This window comes from Necator americanus, chromosome II (assembly GCF_031761385.1).
Source record: "Necator americanus strain Aroian chromosome II, whole genome shotgun sequence".
Lineage (NCBI taxonomy): Eukaryota > Metazoa > Nematoda > Chromadorea > Rhabditida > Ancylostomatidae > Necator > Necator americanus.
In genome coordinates, this window is record NC_087372.1 from 37,950,201 (window position 1) to 37,970,868 (window position 20,668).

At 37.5% G+C, this 20,668-nt stretch overlaps 1 protein-coding gene across 2 annotated transcripts; it reads right to left on the minus strand.

The window, feature by feature from the left end:
• Positions 1–1,013: 1,013 nt before the first annotated feature.
• On the minus strand, positions 1,014–18,610 carry RB195_020716 (uncharacterized protein; the record flags this gene model as incomplete). Of its 2 annotated transcripts, XM_064189133.1 has the most annotated exons (7): positions 1,014–1,118; positions 4,488–4,934; positions 5,320–5,476; positions 10,766–10,953; positions 16,561–16,679; positions 16,762–16,929; positions 18,412–18,610. In XM_064189133.1, the coding sequence occupies 7 exons, from the start codon at positions 18,608–18,610 to the stop codon at positions 1,014–1,016; spliced, it is 1,383 nt and encodes a 460-aa protein (XP_064045014.1). The 2 variants fall into 2 exon arrangements, with proteins under 2 accessions (XP_064045014.1, XP_064045015.1); XM_064189134.1 differs by lacking the exon at positions 18,412–18,610 and having other exon boundaries at positions 16,762–16,927.
• Positions 18,611–20,668: the final 2,058 nt, after the last annotated feature.

The window sequence follows — 20,668 nt, forward strand, 5'->3', positions numbered from 1 at the left end:
CACTTAACCTCTCGCCCTCTTGGCATGTAATCGTTTATTATTGTTATTGCTGTTCAACAACAACCCTGTGCGATAGCAGTACATAGCATACAAATTCCAGAAATAATATCCAGAACGAAAAAAAAAACCACGACAGACAAAAAAAAAAGCTCTTCGAAATAACGGAGATCACACGGACGTAGATGATGTCACACGGGTGGCAAGGAACAAATTCTATTTACGATTTTCTTTTTTTTGCATAGATTTACGATTGTGATACTGTAATGGGATGAGAAATTTCGACTGAAATGAATTAGTACACGAGGAATAGTGGGAGCTAGAATATCCAGTGACTAATTCTGGATCTGGGTATTTTTCCTCATCTTTTCGTCCCTCAAACACATCATTCTATGTGTTTGAATAAAAAGACTCCGTCTAGCGTAAGAAAAAATGATGGCGCAGTCCAATCGCTTATCGCTCCGGTTTTGGGTTTTGGGGAACAGTTCTCGTTTTCTCGTTTTCGGCAAAAGAGAAGAGCAGTGGTAACTAGAGGTGGGACGAGTTTTCCGCTGTGTGAAACGAGACCTGGGAAAATTGAAAAACCATTACAAATTCAAAACGAGTTCAGCTGATAGCCTCACGTTCACAGAACTATCTGGAGTGGGCGGGGCTTAATTGCAAAACGCTTTTTCTTGGGACCAATCATGGTGATGCGGAATTGGACTGTTCCTCCACAATAATGAAAAAAAATAGTACGAATTAAGCAAAAGCACACAAAAATAAACAAATTGACAGGCTTCGCGTCCTCAGAACATTCGAGAGAATGAGAAAAAAAGAACATACACACAATTCAATGGCGAAATAACTAATTCTCAAAAAATATTTGAATTTTTTTTAATAGTAGTAGTAGTTAAATAATGACTTAGATGAATGCACTAACTAAACATGACCGGTATATTTATAATTAATTAATTTTTTTTTAAAGTAGATTGTGATCAAAGCGAAAAAAGAATAATAATAGAACACTTAGAATTTCAAATGGACAACTCGAATGTGCACTCCATAGGAGGACGTAGCCAGTTCACATTTCGTCGTAAACGTGCTTTTTCGACGATTGAGCGAAGTTCATCCGAACGTAACTGAAATATTTGTGGAATATGCTCGGATGGATCACTGGATTACTTCGATTGTTGTAAAAGAGAATATTTAGTATTTATTTAGTAAAATGTATATGAGGGAGAAGATTCTAGAAAACAGAACATTATCAGCACTAATATTTATAGAAAATCATTTTTTGTCTATTTCTATTATTAATAATATCCTTAAAATCATTTGCTTTGCTGAACAAATAAAAAGTTCATTATTTTTAGGATCTCCTGCAGCATTTTTTTTTTCACATTTTCTCCTCTTTCTTAATCTTAAGAAGTTTTGAAATATCGAAAGAATAAGTCTCACTTTAGAAGTAACTTTAGTAAGTTAAAGTCAGGGTACGGGAAAAATTTCCGTTGATGATTTCTTTCCACCAAAAAATATGTACATACATACATAGTTTGTCACTGTTACAGCGAAAACGTTTCCAAACAGAGATATTCCTTAAAAATCCAGGAAGTAAATGGATAAGAAACATGAATATGGCCATTTCATCCAACGAAACAACTCTTTGCGCCCATACAAGTGATAAATTCTATGGTTAGAAGGTCTTTTTATATCTATCTTCCGCCGATAAACTTGCTAGCATTCCCCAAATTGAAATTGAAAATCCAAAATTGGAAAAAATAAGTCAAACAGAAATCTAGGGTCCAAATAAAGAGAAAGCATCAGGCTCAATTTATCCAACAAGACAACTCTTTACATTCGTAGAAAAATAGAATCCTTCGAGTCGGTGAAATTCTCAATTTCTAGATTTCGTCAGAAAAAAACTTGCATGAACTTCAAAAGTTGAAGAAAAAACATGGAATTTTGTAGATTTCAGTGGAAATCGCTAGGATTTCGCAAATTTTTGATCCGAATGAATCACTAAGATCCCTACAAAGTCCCAAACGTTACTCCCACACACACATTCCCAGGATGTTGATTAAAGGGATGTGTGTTTGCGCGCGCGGGCGCACGCAGTACTCACTTCAACTGTGAGAATTCGGACAGCTGTCACAAGTCAGATATTTCTATGGAAACAATCTCGGCGTTCATTATAATGTGATAGAGGATAAATTCCATGAAAACTGCGCCGATCATAGACGAGAAAAAAGAGGAAATTTCTAGGGAAATTCCTCAATGTTCTTAACCCATAACATTAAAAAGCAACTCGTTTTTATCGGTTCAAAGAATTCGAACGTTAGATGTCCAAGCTCTTTTCAAGGAATTTTCAAGGAAATCCTCAAATATTAAAGGAATACGCGCCCTGCGCATGATGACATACAATCTTTATCCAGCCGTGAATCCCTGGATGTGCGTGTGTGTGTGACACGAATGAAGGATTTGCCGCAAACCGCCGAAAATTTTGTGAATTAGTCCCTCGGGCGAGATGACCAACGCTGAATCGGACCCGAAAGCCCGTTCCATCATATTTCTGACAAAAGTTTGTCCCGTTGTTTCGTGTACAATTTCCTTCCTCCGATCCTTATGAGGCCGGAAAAAACGTGCGCCCGTGATTCTGTCCGCAAGAGGAAAAAGTGGTTAAATTATGGTTAACTACCACGAAACTTGCGATTAACATATTTTAACGAAACACGGAGCGAAGAGAAAATTATTGCTTTTAAAATTTCTGATATAAAAAAAGATGATTTATTTGAGAAATGCGAATAATTGCAGTGAATGCAACCTCCAACCTAAGTAGGAATTAGGAAAACCGGTTCTATGAAAACGGGAGCGGCAGCAACAAAATCCTAGCATCCAGAAGAACAAAAAAGTAGAATTATTCGAAAATCCCGAAGAATTCGTAGGAAAGGAGAAATATTAAGTAAAAAAAATCCGAAAAGTCGCAAGAGATCCGCGCTTCTGTCCCCATTGGGTCCTTTATTGGAAAAATCACAAATGGATCAATCCTTGATCATCTCAACGGGAGGACATTTCCTATTTTAATGCAATACACAGTAAAACGATGGTGGCAGGTAGCAGAATTGATTAGTATTGATTATCGGTGAATTTTACTTGGGAGCAAGTCCAGAAATTCCAGAAAATTGGACAGTGTTTCTGGAAAAATCGAAAGAAAGTGGTGCTAGTGCCTGGACGAAACGATTGATGATCAAATCCGTTGACCTACTGCCAATATCCTGACCCAACAGCACGAAATGTTCCACCTAGTTGTCGCTCCCTTATTGCTCAACTATTTTTCGCTTTATTTCAATTATGTATCCGCGATTCCGTATGGGACCCTTATCCAGCTTTCTATTTTAGATTTTACATCTCTGTTTTTCGGTGGTTAGGAAAAGTACCAACAATTTTTCTTCATTCATTTTTTTTTATCAATTTTCATCCATTCATTTTTTCCCTTAGAGAGTACCATCTAGTATGTTTGAATATTATTTTTACATGTATGTATTTAGTTTGTTTTGTATTTTTTTTTTGTAGTTTTGTTTATTTTTTATATTATTTTTAGGTATATTTTCGAGATTTAAGGAGATAGCTTTAGAACTTAACAGTTAAATACCATAGCGAATATCATAAATCACTTAGGTTAGTGTCAATTTTTTTTGCTCCAGAATCTCTTCAGATCCTCAATTTTATGAGTAACAGAGCATTGGAAATTTACCCTGCGGCCATCCATAATCATCTCTTTTCGCTCGTAATCCTATGTAAAAGAGCTTCGTCGAGAAATTATTTAGTGCTTGCCGAAGTTTTATGACTATACACGTGGGAATTATGGATTTTTCCCGAGATTTATGCTGTCCATTCAAGGATTATAGGTGTTTTAGCACTACACCTTTTTGCGTTTGAGAAATTCAAAACATGCAATTTCTGCGATTTGAACGAAATAGAGGTAAATCCTTTTCGTGTATTTGCAATGGATCTTCTTCCCGGGGGAAAAAAAGCAACAAAATGTGAATTGGTCTTTAATTTAAAATTTCTTTTTTACTCAAATCTCAGAAGATCTACAATTGTTTTCCTAGAGATGGAAAATTTCTTTGCCGTTTTTTTCTCAGGGTTTTTTCATGGATAAGATTTAGGATAACACTTTTTGGCAAATGATTTCTAAGGCTAGAAATTCTATCTTAAATATTCTAATATCTTAAACATTCTAGTATCTTAAATATTGCTCCTTATGTATTTCCAATGTGCCGAAATCGCTTTTTGTGACTTTTTATCTTTTATTTTTATTTTTATTTTTAGTATAATTTCTAGAGTTTGGAAAAAAAAAGAATTTTGCTAGGTTAGAGTGTCCACTAATCTGTTTCTCGATGGTTAGGAAAAGTGTCATGATGAAATACCAGCAATTTTCATTTATTAATTTTTCTCATTTTCGTTAAATTAATTTTTTTTTCCTCTAGAGAATATCATTTTCAAAAATGCACCTGCAACTCGGCGATTTGCGCATCCAACTCCGTGAGGAACTCCTCCTCTGTCTCCTCCATCGGTTCCTCCTTTTCCTTTCTCGGTTCCTCATAAACATGCATATTAGAGACTTTCGAGAAATATGATCCTGGATACACGAAGGAATTTGTACGGTCCAAATAGGTCATCGATGTGGAAACAGCGTAGGGTTTCGCGTAATCGCTGTGGATTTCGGGCAGCATACGTCGGAACGACTGATTTCGTACGGTAAGCGGTTTAAGGTTTGGATTACGTTGTGCGAAGATGACGTTAGGGATTCGATGCTTGGGCACGAGCTGATAATGTGTCCATGGTTGAGCGTAGATCGGAGAATCTGGACGAGCGTAAAGCGGTGAACTGGAGCGTGAATCGTCCAGGCTGGACAGCTGCTCCGAGCTGTAGCTTCGTTCAGGAGCACGACAGCAGAGCTGAAAAAGGACTTCATTTTTTTTTGTTGAAAAAAAATTAGAAATACAAGTGAAAATTCCCTTTTTTTAGAGAGAAACATGTTTTTGCAGCGCTTGGAATCCTACGCTGTTTCTTCCGCGCTCTGAAATCTTGTTGCAGTAGCGGAAAGAAAAACAATTTTCACTCAATCAGCTCGACTAATTTCCAGAGTCTCGCGGAAAAAAAAATGAGATTAACGGCTAGCAATCCGTCTTAAAAACAAGCTCGTCTTCAATGGAAACTTGTGAAATATTTATTCAGTCGCAGTCGGCATGGATGCGATGTTTATGGATTTGACATCGCCCATCCATTACGTTTTTTTTTTCGCCCCCGACTATTGCTGAGAACCTTAAGCCTCGAACTGACCTCCAGCTCATGGTAAATGTGCTCATCATCGTCGCAAACATTGTCATAGGTTGAGAATGAGGACGTTTCTTCGAGGAAACATCCATCATCAATTGGTTCGTCCGCAAATGGACTGCTTGCTGTCTGCCATGATGGCAGATGTACGGATGAGTCCGGACTGCAAATAGAAATGTATAGAAAAAGAAGAAAAACGAATGTAGGAAAGAAAAGAAAAAAGAGAGACAAAATTGCTGTGCTTTGCTGAGGAGAGGGAGGGGAATTGTACAAAAATAGGCGGTAAAAAATGTCTTTTGTCTATTTGCAATGGATTTTCTTCCAGGAAGAAAAAAGAAAATGTGAATCAGTCTTTAATTTGGATTTTCTTTTTTACTTGGATCTCAAAAGATTTGTATTTGCCTTTCTAGAGATGGAGAATTTCTTTATCGTTTTTCTCTTAGGATTTCTTTTTTCACATTTTTCAGGACGATATCGGTGACAAATTCCTCCCGGGAGGTGAGGTGAGAAAATGAGGGAAAATGTTCCCGAGAAGAATAAAATTAGCAAAGTATAAAAGAAATCTTAAGCTCTATCTTGTCCTCGTAATTGCTTAGCAACCCTGATTGAAATAAAATCCATGTAAATTGTTACTAAGGGAACTTTTATCCTCCAGGATTAGCTTCCATATATAAGATTCGAGAAAAAGAAAGGAAAACTAAAGCTTAACAGGGAATTAATTTTGCTTTCATTGTAATTAATAAATTATTGATTGTAATTAATTAATCTGCGAATTTACGATCGGATAAAGGTCCCACGGACACTAGTGATCTATCGTTTTTTACCTCAAATCTCTTTATTTTTCTTTTTCTTCTTTTTTTCTTCTACCGATTCTATTTCTTCAACGTTAAAAATCTAAAATTGATTATTTAAATAATTTACCAAAAATCTGGAATTTTTTGTGATTCTTTTTGGCTGATCGAACTAGATGACCAAAAGAAGTAAATATGAAAATTTTATTTTTTTTATAAGTAAATGTCGAAAAGGAAGTAGAGAAATATTTGAAGGAAAACAAGAAAACGTTGAATCCTGGCCGTTTAGGAGTCACTGACTGACTTTCAAAGTAAGGCCACGGATAATTCCTATCATAATTCCCTCAAACTCTTGCATTTATAATTTTCCCCATAAGACCGAGGAAAGTTCTGCTGGAGTTTAGTTCCTGGATGTGGAATTGCTAAGCATTTCCTAGGATGAAAAAAAGTCTTCTTTCTTCGATTCTTCCCGTAGATTCGGTTCTGTTCCTTCCGACATCATCTGTCATCATCCTTCCCTATGGACTCTTTTATCCTTGGAGATTTTCTTTAGAGTGTCGAAGACCTTTGGCTTAGGATTCGGCTAATTTCTCAAGCTGTAAAAACCCGATTCTCCTTCTCCCCAAGAAATAATGTGTCGATATTCGGATTTTCGGGATTTTAACCAAAGAAAATTCCTTTAAACGTTGAAAATTTATAGACGACTCAGGTGTTTGATCCATTCTCTCAGTCCAATTCACAATCTCTTCCGGATGGTTACGTGTGGGTTTTGTTTTTGCGCTTGCGTACTACATATTTCTCTGTTTGCATAGTGCACATCATAATCACTCGTCCAAATCCATAGTAATCCAAGTAAGTGACTTCATCGGAGGTGCAACCAACTTTTAGGGACAAATATGTTCAAAATTCATTAGGCCGGGTAGGGGAATTTTTTTTAGGTTTTTTTTTTCAAAATATAAACCACTTTTTTTCTAAATTAAACAGATTGAATTCATATTTGTGGATTGGGAAATTTTGGATTGGAGATTGATTTTTTCTGGACTAACAAATTAGGGGCTTATCTGGACTAGGAGAGATTTCAGAGCATTCGAATTTTCGAATTATTCAACAGAGGAATTTCTCAAAAATCAACAAGAATTACCACCAAAAATTACCAGAAGGAAGGCAATTACTAGAAGGTATGAGGTCTTCACTGTAAAACTACCGTAGCTTTAGGTGAGCACAAAATAATTAACTGGTAATTTTTAAAGTTAACCATGGCGTATATAACTGGTAATTCTTGTAATTTTTAATGTAAGCCTAGTTAGAGTTCTTCAATAATGTATAGTAATAATTAAATTTTTATGTAAGTCTAGTTAGAGTTCTAGGAAAGTGTCGCCTCCAGGGATCTACCGTATCAAAACGACTTCTCTCCCTCTAAGTATGTACGACTTTAATTCTATTTCCCGTCTAGAAGCAAAGAATAATGTCATTAGTTCGTCGTGGATTCGTGTTCTCCCGCAATCAGAGCGAGGAGGACCGAAGGACGGACGGAGGGACGGACGGACGGACACGTTCGAGTGTTTCATTTGTGTGTGTGCGCGAATTCCGTCGGATACTTACGCAATCAGCCGGGAAGAGCAGCCGGTCCTTTAATTGGCACTCGAGAGACCAACTCGAGCACATTGTGTGTGTGTGTCCGTGCATGGGCACGATAATTCAATTCGTGAATACGTCTTAGATTGACACATATGAGTAGATAGATACAGACAGACATCTCGTACTCAATCGCTCGTATACTCACACGCATCTTCCGAAGATATGACGAGTAAATGAAGAAGACAGATGAGCAACCGATGACAACGATACTTCCAGACTTTCCAGAGATTCCACAAGATTCCGGACCCATAGTTTTATAATATTAAAAAATTTGTCTTGAAGAGGATTATTTTTTGTTGTTGATTCAAATGTGTATGTTTTATTAATTTTTATAATAATTTTTATTTATGATTTATTTTTCCTCCCTCGGGGCTCTTGGGGCCCGGGAAAAAACCACCTCCTCGTCCCGTCACATCATTAATTTCCCCGGTTCTTCGACCTCGTCGACAACTGACATCTGAGGGGCGGAAATCGCAAGAGGGCGGAGGAAAAGTGGAGAAAATTGTTACTCAAAACCTCTGTACTAGACTAGTCATGACGTACTTTGCCGGAAGGCATTTATCAACAATGAAAAACCGACAATGCGAGAGCGAATGAATGATGTGGGGGGAATTGTTCGCGGTATGTGCGCTGGTTGAAAGAAACAAAATCTTTTTTGATGTGATGGGGCAGAAAAAGGAGAACGGACGAGGAACAGCTGAGATCCATGAGACTTCGAGCAATTTTCAACGAGATCAGAATATAGTTGTGATGTCCACGATTTCTTTTCTCCCAGAAAATCCATCTGTTTATCGTATTCTTGTACTTTTAGCCAGAAATGTCGGCGCATGGAAATAAAGGACACCTAGTAATTCGTAATGTAAACTTTATAAAGTTCTTCTTCTTTCTTTATATTCTTTTTCTTTATAAAGTAATTCTTAAGTAAAAGTAAATATAATTCTTTATAAAGCAAATTCTGGATGGTTAGAAATTTTTCTTCGAATAATTTGCGTCAACAGATATCATCTACAAGGATCTTGAAGGATTTTAAGTGCCGTATCCTAATTTAAAGAGGTTAACACTAATTATGCCAACATTAAAAAATTACTCTTTTGTGTATACCGTAGTAAAAATCAAGAATTGAACACTTTTGAGCGGAGAACATTGCCTAAACGGATTTTTGCATATCTGCTGATTCTTATGGTCTACAATTTAGTAAAAGAATGAAATTTTATTATTATTCAATTATTAATTAATTATTTATCTGTTTAGGAAGAATAAATACCCACAAAACCACGCATACATTTATTCAAAAAAGACCCCTCGCGATAATTATTCGTGAAAATTCCAGAGATTTACACTAAGAAACCACCTATACCATCGTTTCTAGATTGGAAATTTTCCATGTTTTTAAATTTTTCGCTGCTTTCTACATCCATAAACACTCGGATATCTTCAAAATTGTGTTCGAAGTGATTTTAAGACCTATTATCAAGATTCTTCTCCCTCTACGCTCAGTTATACTTTATAAAGGGAGGACATTTCGAAAACAAAGACCTACCACGATAATTATTCGTGAAAATTCCAGAAATTCCCGCAAATAAATCACCTCAACCACCATTTTTAGACGGGAATCTTATGTGTGTCTACATTTTTTACTGTTCTCTATGCATACATATATCCATAAACTTATTCTAGAAAAGATATTCTAGAAATTGTTCCCGAAGTGACGTTCAGTTAAGATCCACCATCAAGATCCTTTTCCCTTTAAGCTCAGTTTTTTTATACTTCGTAAAGAAAGAATCCAGATTCTATGTATCTGCAAAGGAAAACTTCCAGAATTAATCCTCTTTATGAGTTTCTCTCTTTGGTGGAGGATTTGATTCTGTGACGGTCACGCGCACTCATGAATAGCGTATCCGATTGCGAGTTTTTTGAGGAGCTGAGGGAAGGAGGGGAGCGGAGGGAAGGAGGGGAGCGGAGGGCCGTTCCTTTTAGCTCACATCAAAGACGAAGACGTCAGTCAAATCATGGCAGCGACAATGAAATGAAGTTGACGGGGTGTTTTCTATTATTCCATGGGAAAAAAGACTTCGTTTACTCTCGTAAGATCACAAAAATCACGGGGAACATTGAACGGGGAGTTTGGCATGGGAATCGCTGGAAATTTTTCTTCGGATTCTCTGGGGATTGAATTTTTCGCGGAGTTTCCCGATCCCAGCTCTCAATCGAAGGGAACGTTGAACCTATCACCTCCGTATACCATTATTTTTAGACAGGAAATTTTCCCGGCATGGGAGTCGCCAGAAATTTCTCTTGGGATTCTTTGGATAGAATTTTGCGCGGAGTTTCCCGGCCCCCGCTGTCAATGCAGCTTCAGTTTTTCGTCGTCATCGTCGCCCTCGTCGTCGTCGTCGTCCTCGTCAAGCTCCCCTCTCCCATCCGAGTAGTGAGCAGCCTTGAGGCATCGCGTCGACTATTTAATTTAGGTCCATTAGGGTTCGGTGTTGCAAGCGGCTGCCTCCTCTTCCCTATTGCATTACCATCCAGTGCTAATTGCCCGTCAGCATCCCTCCCTCCTCCAGCCATCCGAATGTAAACGTCGTTTGTCGTGACATAACACTATAATCCGAAACGCGACTGGGAAACGGTAGCCAGTTGGAATCGTTGGAAATTCTCTTAGGAAAAACTGGTTAAATAAACCAAACAACAATTACCAACACACACACAATCATTTTTCCTTTCATAGCTAGCCAGCTAGCGCCATTAAGTCCCGACGACAAAAAGCTGTAATCCCCGTAAATACGTACACGCCACGACGTACGCACGTGAATCAGTTTTCGCTGCTTAAATCGTGTTTCTCACATATGAATAGCATGGATGTATGCCCGCTCGGACCGAGGTCAACAATAGGTCCATGAATAATTTCGGGCACAGCATGGTCGTAGCATACATACACATACATACATACGCACGTAACGCGACGAGTATGGCAGAACTCGTAGCCTGAATGGCAGGAGCCGGGAGGAGTTGGTAGAACTCACCTGCAATCCTGACTTCCATATCCGGAACTACATGTGCTCTCCTCTAAACTTTTCACTCCAAGCAATGTGGTTGGTGGCAGATAACGATGTCGATCGAGTGATTGTGCTAGCGCCGGTGGTTCAGCACGAAATGTGGACGAGTTCCTCAACGAATTCTCACCGTATAGCCATGGATTCGTGCGAATACCCTGAAAATATTTGCGAGATATTAGATAGAGGGTCTGAGCGGAAAATTCCATAAATAATACCTAGAAACTACTAAGATTTACTCTTAGGAGGAAGGAGGAACGATTTTATCTATGATCTAAGATTTTATCTTGATTTTTCTAATCTATGATTCTATCTTCAATATATTTATGGTTCATAAAATCCTCTATGGTTACATCAGTCTGAAAATTTTTGATTTTTTCTCTTTTAAAAAATCGAGAACATGTGGCCCTACATTTAAGATTAACTTTACTTTCCCCGAGTTTTCAGTGAGACAACACTTTTTCTTTTTTAACAGAGCTGGCTAGGACTACTCAATTATGTCCAGAAAAAATACCCGCACCCGCTAAGCTTACAGTATTTAAGAAATCTGTTTACGGATTCCTTAAGGTAATTCCTTAAATAAACAAGTAATTAGAGGTTTCTTCACTTGTATACAGTAACCTATATATGTGCTCATTGCTATCACTTTGTCGGTGTTATTTGTGCTATTTGTTCATTGTCCACTCCACTCGTAAACACATGGATTGCCATGTAAAGAATAAATAAATAAATAAATAAATAAATAAATAATGATAAAGTGCCGTAGAAATAATTTGTTTCGAGTTCAACGCATCCCTATAATTTTGAGGTAATCAGAAAGTTATGGAGAAGTAAGTTAAACAAGTAGAAATAAAGTAATCAGACCGCCTAGTGACGTGAGAAAGAAAAAAATTGTGGAAAAATAATCGCTTAATGGAAATTATCTGGAGAAACGCATTAGCGAAACATTCCAGATAGCGAAACATCGTGGAATGAATAAACTTGTGTTTGCTTTTCCCTCATCCTCAAAGAACGATCACCTCAAAATCACTTGCTTTAATCATGGGATTATTATTGAATAATCCAGAAACGACATAAATTAGTCCCTGAGCAGAATCCTTCGATTCGAAACAACAATTAAATATTTATAAATGTTCTTTTGTTTTTTTTTTCGTCAAAAATCCATTTAGTCTCGAAGCGAAAACACGCATGCGAAGGTAACACGAGGCATAGTTATTACACAGAGTTTATTTAAAGGTTTTTTTCTCGGATGAGCTAAGCTGCTGGAATGCTGACTGCGAATTCTTTACAGCGAATTTTCACAGACAGGAAACCCGGATGAGAAAAGATGTCATCAAGCGAAAGGATTTTTTAAATAAAATTTTTACTTTTATTGCTACGAGTTTTACGTCATCATTCGACGTGAACTAAAGTTTAATTCTCATTTGAAATGTAAAATAAAATAAAATAAAAATAGATAATAATAAAATATATAAATAAAATATCTATGTGAATAAAAATAAATAATAAAATATATGATTAAAATATAAAATAATAAATAAATCAAATAAATTGATGGCCTCAAGCGGAACTGCAGCTACATAGTGTTAAAGGAAATAAATAAGTCAGGATTGTTCTCTAAGTGCTTATTTAGTCTCCGAGGAAAAAGGTTTATTTATGACAGAGAAAATTTCCAGCCGAGGAAATGACTAGGAAGAAATGACTAGGAGAAAAACCAGAATTTTTTTCCTTGTTTTCTGTGGAAACTTCCAATCTCACGCTATTGTTTCTATTCCAGTTTTTCCCGAACAGTTAAAATCTAATGATGGCTAATTAGACTAGCTCCCGACTTTTATTTCCATGAATTATGGCTATTGAGGCATTTGAGGCACAACGTGAATAACTTCACGACTTACGATGCTACGCACGCTAAGGAAAAAAATCCTTAAAGCTAATGACTATAAATTATGCTTGGAACCGCCGAGGAGTTTCACTATCGGAGGGAACCCGGCTTTTCCAATGTTTTGTTCCCCTCCGGTTCATGGTTTTTTTTTCGGCTTCGTTCCGTTCTATGTTTCTCTTTCGAATCACATCAAACTAACGAAGAAATCGTAAAACGAAGGAAACCAATAAAAATTATAACAAATGTGTCAGTTGTCCGCTAGTGTTCGCCGCCTACCAGCAATCAATGGGACCCGCATCCATATAACGTGCTCCAGTAACTTTTCCAACATTCACATTATTCATAAGGAGCCATTTATTGTACTCCAATAAATCTTCGGTGGTAGTCTGTGGTACCTTGTCCCATTCGGTGGTAGTTAATTTTTCATCCAGGACATTAGAATTGAGGAAATTGAAGAAAATTTTCAATAGTACGAAATAGAAAAGGAGAATTAGAGCAGGACACAAAAAGATCCAGGAAGTGCATACATTATGGAAAGAGAAGAGAGAAAAAAAAGGAAACTACGTATTCCCGTTTTTCCCTTCGAGAGCTCGGAAAACTTAGAAAACATGGCTATTTTAGTAATTGATGACAGTGAAGGATGCCGGGAGGTCAACGAGAGGAAAAAGTCCGGCTTTATCTATTTATCTATTTATTTATTTATTTATTCACCGTCAGTTGTGCTGATTTAAGGAAATGTTTCAGTCAGTTGGAAAAGGAATTTATTCCAGAATTATGCATAGCCGTTATAATAAAACAGAATTAATAAAAACATGGTTTTTTTTCTGATTATTGAATTTTTCTTACTATCCTTAATTTTTTACCTCAATGCTGAGGCTAAAGAGGACCATAAATTTTAAGAACTGATTTCTAAACAGCAAAGGTGACGATGTTTCTAATTCTGGTCCATTCAAACCATTTTTTTTAACGAAATTTTAGCATTCTTGTAGGAGGCATAAAATTACAGCTATGTAAATTGAGAGAGGAAATTCTGGAAATCAGATGAAAGCTATAACTAAGGGATTTCCTGAACCTTAAATGGCATTAGGAAAAAATTGAAGTCAAAGGAAATTCGAGTTGAAGTCAAGTCAAGTTATAGAGAAATAATGATTTTGGAATCCTTCTGCTTCAAAATCCTTCAACTTTCAGAGTATTCAGAGCGTATCAGCATCCAAAATGTGCATAAAATTATAAAGTAATCGTTAAATTGTGTAGAGAAAGGCAGAGCAGAGAAATTTCCACCTCTGCTGTTTTACGGGAGAAAACTTTCTGTCTCGAAAATTTGGTAAAAACTAGAAATAGAGGAAAAAGTTGAAAAAGTTAAACCTGAAATTAAATATAGAGAGAAAATTTCGCCTGGGGAAACATATATCATATGAGATCGAAAATTCTCCTGAATTTTTCCAATCAACTACTCCTGTGTGTTTCAGCTCATCGTATCTCTGTTTCGATAGACCTCACGTACATCTCAGCGACGGTTTTTTTTCTCTCCAGAAATAAAACTTTCCAGAGCTATTTGATTACGGTGCTCGGGAGAAGAAAAAACCCCATGCCGAGTTTATCAAATTCTCCTTCAGAATTCCCGAAGGCAGAAGGAAAGTTTTCGGATTATTCGGAGGAAAAAAAACCTCCCCAATCATGCATTTTCAGCTATTTTTTCCCCGGAACGCTGAATATTTGGTCAATATGTGTGTTTGCACTCTCTTTCCAATATTTACTTTGCTATAAATTTGATACATGATGATTGGATGACCATTTTTCTGGAATTTATGCTCATGTAATCCTGGCTGGCATTGGAAATGCGGACAGTTGTTGAGAGAACACTCTCCTGTCTGTCTATCGAAGCTGAAATTTCTGGACGGATTTCTTTTTTCTCGAAAAAATCGTGGATCGTATAGATTTCCATGTATTCTTTTGCAGTTCTCGGATATGATCGCTTTCATGTGATCAGTTCTGGCCGCATGACACCCACGCAAAACAATCGAGAAAACATCAACAATCCGCCGATCAGAGAGAGAGAGAGAGAGCAACATACGTGTACACAATCGTTAGATCGTGGCTAATTTTAGGGTCCCATTCTGTACGGCGCATGGAAAAAGTGATCCTTAAGATTATCCACGTACATATACGCATACATATAGTGCAAGGTGCGTAGCAGTCTCCCTCCCACGCATGCAATTTGCATCATAAATCGAATGTGGGGGGGGGGGGGGAAATTCCTAAGGCTTTGCTACTGGCGCGCTGCTGACCACCCGAGGATGAAGCCTCAAATTAGTCGACCGCAGTCCATTTGTTCGCCTTGAGGTATTAGTGGTCGGCTAATGAATGACTAACCACGAAAATTCCATAAAACTAGAGCTTTTTCCGTAAGGGATGGAAAAAAAGGAAAAGAAAAGCCTCCCTCCTCCTCAATTCCTCCTCTGACATTAGAAAAATGAAAAAGAGGGAGCAAAAATAAGGAGAACTAATGAAACACTCGAAAAGAGTAAATGAAATCCAGAAAAACTCTCTAAGCCAATAAGACAACATGATTTACTGAAAATTTCTTAGTTACGAAAATATTTAACCAAAATTTGAAGACGATGAATGGATTTACAGCTAGAAACAATGATTACCGTTAAATTATCACGGAAATATTTGGAATTTTTAGAAAATATTCAGAAAAACCCAGAGTTAGAGCTTAGGTTTCAGCAGACGATCCCTAAATATATATAATGTGACGGTATGAGTAATATTGACAAAAATTATTCAGTTCTAGTTCAAAATTCGGTTTAAATTTAAGAAAATTATCTTTACGGAAAGAACTCTCATCTAAGACAATTCAAATCGTTGTAGGATCGGGAAAAAAGTTTTTTCCCCCTGGGAAAAGGTGTTGTTTTTAGGGGATTCCAGAAAAGAAAGGGACAAATTGTTGAGCTTCCAAAAATTTCCGGTTATTTTTTCCGGGAGACGAGAACAGGAGAGATCAGATAGATTATCACGTACGGATCAAGGATTGAATTCCATAATTTCTAATTATTATTTCAAAAAAGCCTATAAAAGCTATCTTTATCACGAAATGTATTCTGAGAGATTTCTACTGTAATAACTACAGTAATCCTACCATAATTACCTAGAAGTCGAAGTTGAAAATTCTCACATATAATCTAATAATTTCTAGTATTTCCTTAACTGGTACTATCATAGGTAAGCACCAAATTAAAAATCAGCTTTTTACAATTTATTATTTCCCTGAAGCATTCTATTTCACTTTCTTCAATTAATCAGTGAAGTAATTAAGCACTTTTTAACCATTTCTCAAGCAACTTAAAAGCTACATTCTAGCTTTTATTCGCATATCCTTCATTTTCCTAAAGAAAACCTAAGGATTCGTGTACATCAACGAAAATCCTTCATCTCTCTTTTATTCTGGAAAAAAACACGCTGCATAACAATGGATTTCTACGGAATTCCCGTCAAGAATCTAGTTTAACCGCCGACGTTCTACGGTGTATGAAATGAATCCCAGTGATGTCGGATCCAGATCCTTTCCACCTTGTTTTCGAGTTCACATCAAAAGAAGGTGGCCGTCGTCGTCGTGGGATGTGTGTTTACATCCGACGACGACGGCCAAATCTCATGAAAGTCAACTTTCAATCCTATAAATCCTGCCATTTGGCTAGGATTTTATGCGTTTTCAACGGCGTTAACGAGTACATTTCGCCGTCGTTTCTGGATTTATTGCTCCTTTTTTGCAAATTTCTTAATCGTTCTTATCCGTTCTGGATAGTGTGCCACACCGACGACGGATTCCCCGGTTATCCATGAGATCATTGAAGTTGGATAAGAAAGAAGGAAATCCTACCCGTCTCCTAGCAAATGACCCCGTCTCAAGTTTCCGCGCCATTGCCGGAGGAGGAGCAGCGGCGGCAGCGGCAGCAGCAGCGGTGGTGGTGGTGGTGATGGTAGAAGTGATCAACGGCACTAAAATAAATGTGGGAAAAATTAGATGGGACCCAGACAGAGACGGAAGGAGGAGGATCCATGAATCCAGAAAGAAACTCACCGTTGACTGGTTTCAGCTCGGCAGTATGTTGCTTCGATTTCGACTCCATGTTCAGACGACAACTCGGCGCCACACTTTGACTAACACTTCGACGTGCGCCAGTCGCATCCCTGTTCCGCGAGCGGCGGAGCGTCAGCTGATCGAGCCAGCAGTGCAAACGCTGCATTTCTGGAGGAGAAAAGAGGTTCTTATGGGATTTCAATGTAAAACACATGAGATCGAGAGCAAATGTAAAGCGGGATTACATTACAAACATCCACATCAAGCACTTGTGGATGAAATCTGATCCTTATAACTCTCAATTCAAACAATGAGGGAAAAAAAACAACGAAAGCCAATAGGTGAGCATGTGGAAATTTTCCAGGAAATGTATCAGGAAGCGAACGATTCACAGGAATTGTCCCGTAGTGTGAAAAAGCAGCTGAAAAGAAAATTTTCATCTTCAGACTCTTAAAACCTCTCGCTTTAAAACTCTTAAAACTTTTTGCTGTTTTCCCTCTCCTTTTGAACCTCAATTAGGAATTATTTCTTGATTTTTTCTCGGAAGAATCTGTGCTCTACTTTTAAAATTTGCTCCAAAACGATCATATTCTCTGCGTCGAGTACAATCTTGAAAATGATCCCATTTCCGCACTCGACAATGATTCCAGAAAGATAATTACTGGTCCGAGGTGATCCCTTTAAAAGCGTAAGTAATTAATGAGGTACTTAATTATCGTCGTAGATGATGAGAAGAAGAAAATAATTACAATTATCCCCGCTAGTCTGTAAGAAAACTAATAATTCCACAAAAAAAAAACGAAAAAAAGTAGAGAACGAAGAAATCGCCGAGGATAAGGATGAAGTCAACGGATAAACAACCCCGCACACGCAGGTAAATCAATACGTAAACAAGTGAAAAGGTAAACAAACAGAAGAAGCACGTTCCACAAGTGAGTGAGGAGCAAATAAAAATGTGATACTAACTTTCCGGAGGGGGAAAAAAGCATGACAGAAACTTTACAACACAAACGAAAATGTGGCTAGAAAGTGTGACAATATGGGAAAAAACGCGCAGGTATCCAAGAAATTTCATGGATTTTTCCACGCACGTCCGGCAGCAGAAATCTTATGAAACCGCCAGAAATCTTAGGAAACGATTTTTTTCTTCCATACTAGCATACGAATAGCTTGGCTAGATGGAGACTAGTTCCGAAGTTCCTCGCCGCCGATCTGCCTGGATTTTCGGTGGAGGTGAGCGGAAGAGGAATCCCATGGAAACGCCGTGACGACAATTGTGATAATGAAAGCGGCAGTGAAGCGAGTGAAAATAGGATTTACTCAGCGGGGAAAAGCCCTCAGGGGGAAAATGTGTCCTTAGAAGGAATTTTCGTTTTTTCTTTTTCTCTTTTCTTTTTCTGATCGCATATGTGTGTCTAAAACGAGGAGGTCTAAGTAACGAGGTTTCGATTTGTGACCTCAACTCTGACTCCCCTCGCAACAATGAAATCGGATCCATGTCTCCGCATATCCTTAGCCTACGCCTATGGTTCAACAACAACACAAGCCGGTGCAATGAGGAAAGGAGAACAAATCGTCGAACGTATTTAAATGGAAAGTGAATTAGTGAATTCGTCGAATTTCCCCCCTCACACGGATTCTAGTCAGGACCTACATTTGAGATATATACATATATTAAATTCGCTTCGAATTCCACATCAAAGAACGTTACCCAATCAAGCGGAAGTGCAATAAAATTTCCGCCAAAGAAGTAGGTCTCGATTCGATTCTGCGCCGAGTCGAGAAGAATTCTCTGGCCATCGCCTCCTCCTCCTCCTCCGCCTCCTTCTCCTCCTCCAGAAAAGTGCATCGACGACGATAGAATGAGTGAACGAATGTTCCATAATAGATAGTTGTCTCTGCAGCTACTGCAAGCTAGGAGTAACGATGAAATGAGGCGGAGCCATGGGTGGAGGACGGACGGACGGACGTACGGATGGACGGACGGAATGAGCGTGAGCGAGCAATGGCAAAATAGGCGTGGCCTATATGAGGGTGGCCGACGCCGTGGCCGTCGCCGTCGCTGTTGCCGTCGCTGTTGGAACCGAGCCAAATTAGATTGCAATCGCTAAGTACTCCACTCGTGAAGCAATATGTGGACTCTATCCGCGGACAGACGCGGAGAGATCCAGAGGGATGAGTTGGTGAATGAGATCCGAAAATGGAAAGGGAGAGTCCAGCGACCAACCGATGATGATGATGATGGCGGAATGTGCTTTTCCAGACATTTCCGGGTCCAGAACAGCTAGAAAACAGCTGAATTTCTAGGAAAACTATTTGCACCAATTTATTCATTATTTATTTATCTTTACTTAGCTAGTTGTAAACATTCTTAAGGGCAACATTTATATTCGAAATAATTAATTCTAATTAGAGAAAATAATTTCAAACTGAGCTGAGACATTTCCAGGGTCAAAATAGAAGAAAAGTTTTCCGAGATTTTACTGGGAAAAAGGAATTTCTATCCAAGTGATGATTAACCAATTGCTTTTAGTCACACCTATTTTTTTTCTTAGTTTTTTTTTAAAGGAATTTCTCTTGTTATTTTTTCCTTATTCTTTTAAAATCTAGAATTTCTACCTTGTCTATCTATTTGTAAAAAATCACTTATTTTATACTTATAACAAACTTACTTTTATTACTTATGTTACCATAAATACTGATAAATATGAATAATAATAGAAATAATAATAAAGAGTAATTACTTACATTGTACTTGTATTAAAAGTATTATATAGATTATATATTTGTTTACTATTTATCTATTGTCTATTGATTTATTATTTATTAGTGTTATATAAAAGAACTTACAGTTCAAGAACCGTAACTCCAGGAATTTAATACGAGGAACTGCAGATTTCTATGAAAAACACTATTTTTTTCCGAGGTCCAATCAAAAAGCGTAAAAAGCCAAACACAGTTTTTTTCCTGAGATGAAAAAATATTCCTTGAAAATGGTTTAGGACTACTTGTAATATTGTATGGACTAAATTTAGCTTCTTCGTGCAAATTTTCACATAATTAATCAGTCATTGGGAATAAAATAGAGTTAATTATAGAATAAATATAAATTACGGTATTTTCTTACGAAGGTGACAGCGACAGCTGAAGAGTGCGCGTGTAGTTCTTCATGGAAAGAAAGGAAACTATTTGTACTGTATGACTACGGTAACGATGGCTTAACGATACTGTATATTGGAATTGGAGGGTTTTCAACGTTTAAACACCGCCATCACTGTAAAATATGTAATTTATGTATTTTATCTCTGCTCATTGATCACTTCCAACCCATCACTTCAATCTCATCGATTCGATCGCACCTCAACAATTGAAACCGGTTTCATAGCAGTGTTTTTCATATTTCAAGCATAAATTGGATATTTTTATGTCCACAACTTGAATAACCGGCTCTTTTCGGGACAATCTCATGGATGGTGAAAGCATCGTGAACCAATAATCTTGGAAAAAAACAACCATGCATTGAAAAGGGAGGTTTGCAAAGAGGAATGAGGAAATACATATCATATCTTTTCTTTTTTTAAATCCTGTAATCAAATAAATAAAAATAGTTAAAGAAATAATAAAAAATAATGATAAATAATTAAATAATTTAATTTTAAAATGTTACAATTCAACACACGCATAACGTAATCGGACAACTATCACAAACGTTTGATTGCCACCTTCATCTTCTCAAATTTCCTCCTGGAAAACCTCGAGTCAAGAGGCAGCAATTGTAAATTGTAAGAGTTTTCGGGGAAAACTTCAGGAATTAGAGAGGTGTTTATTTATTCGGCAAAGAATGCTTCGCTGAAGAATATTTTCCGGAAGAAATCGTGGATTTTATTCGTTTTACAAGCGGCGTCAA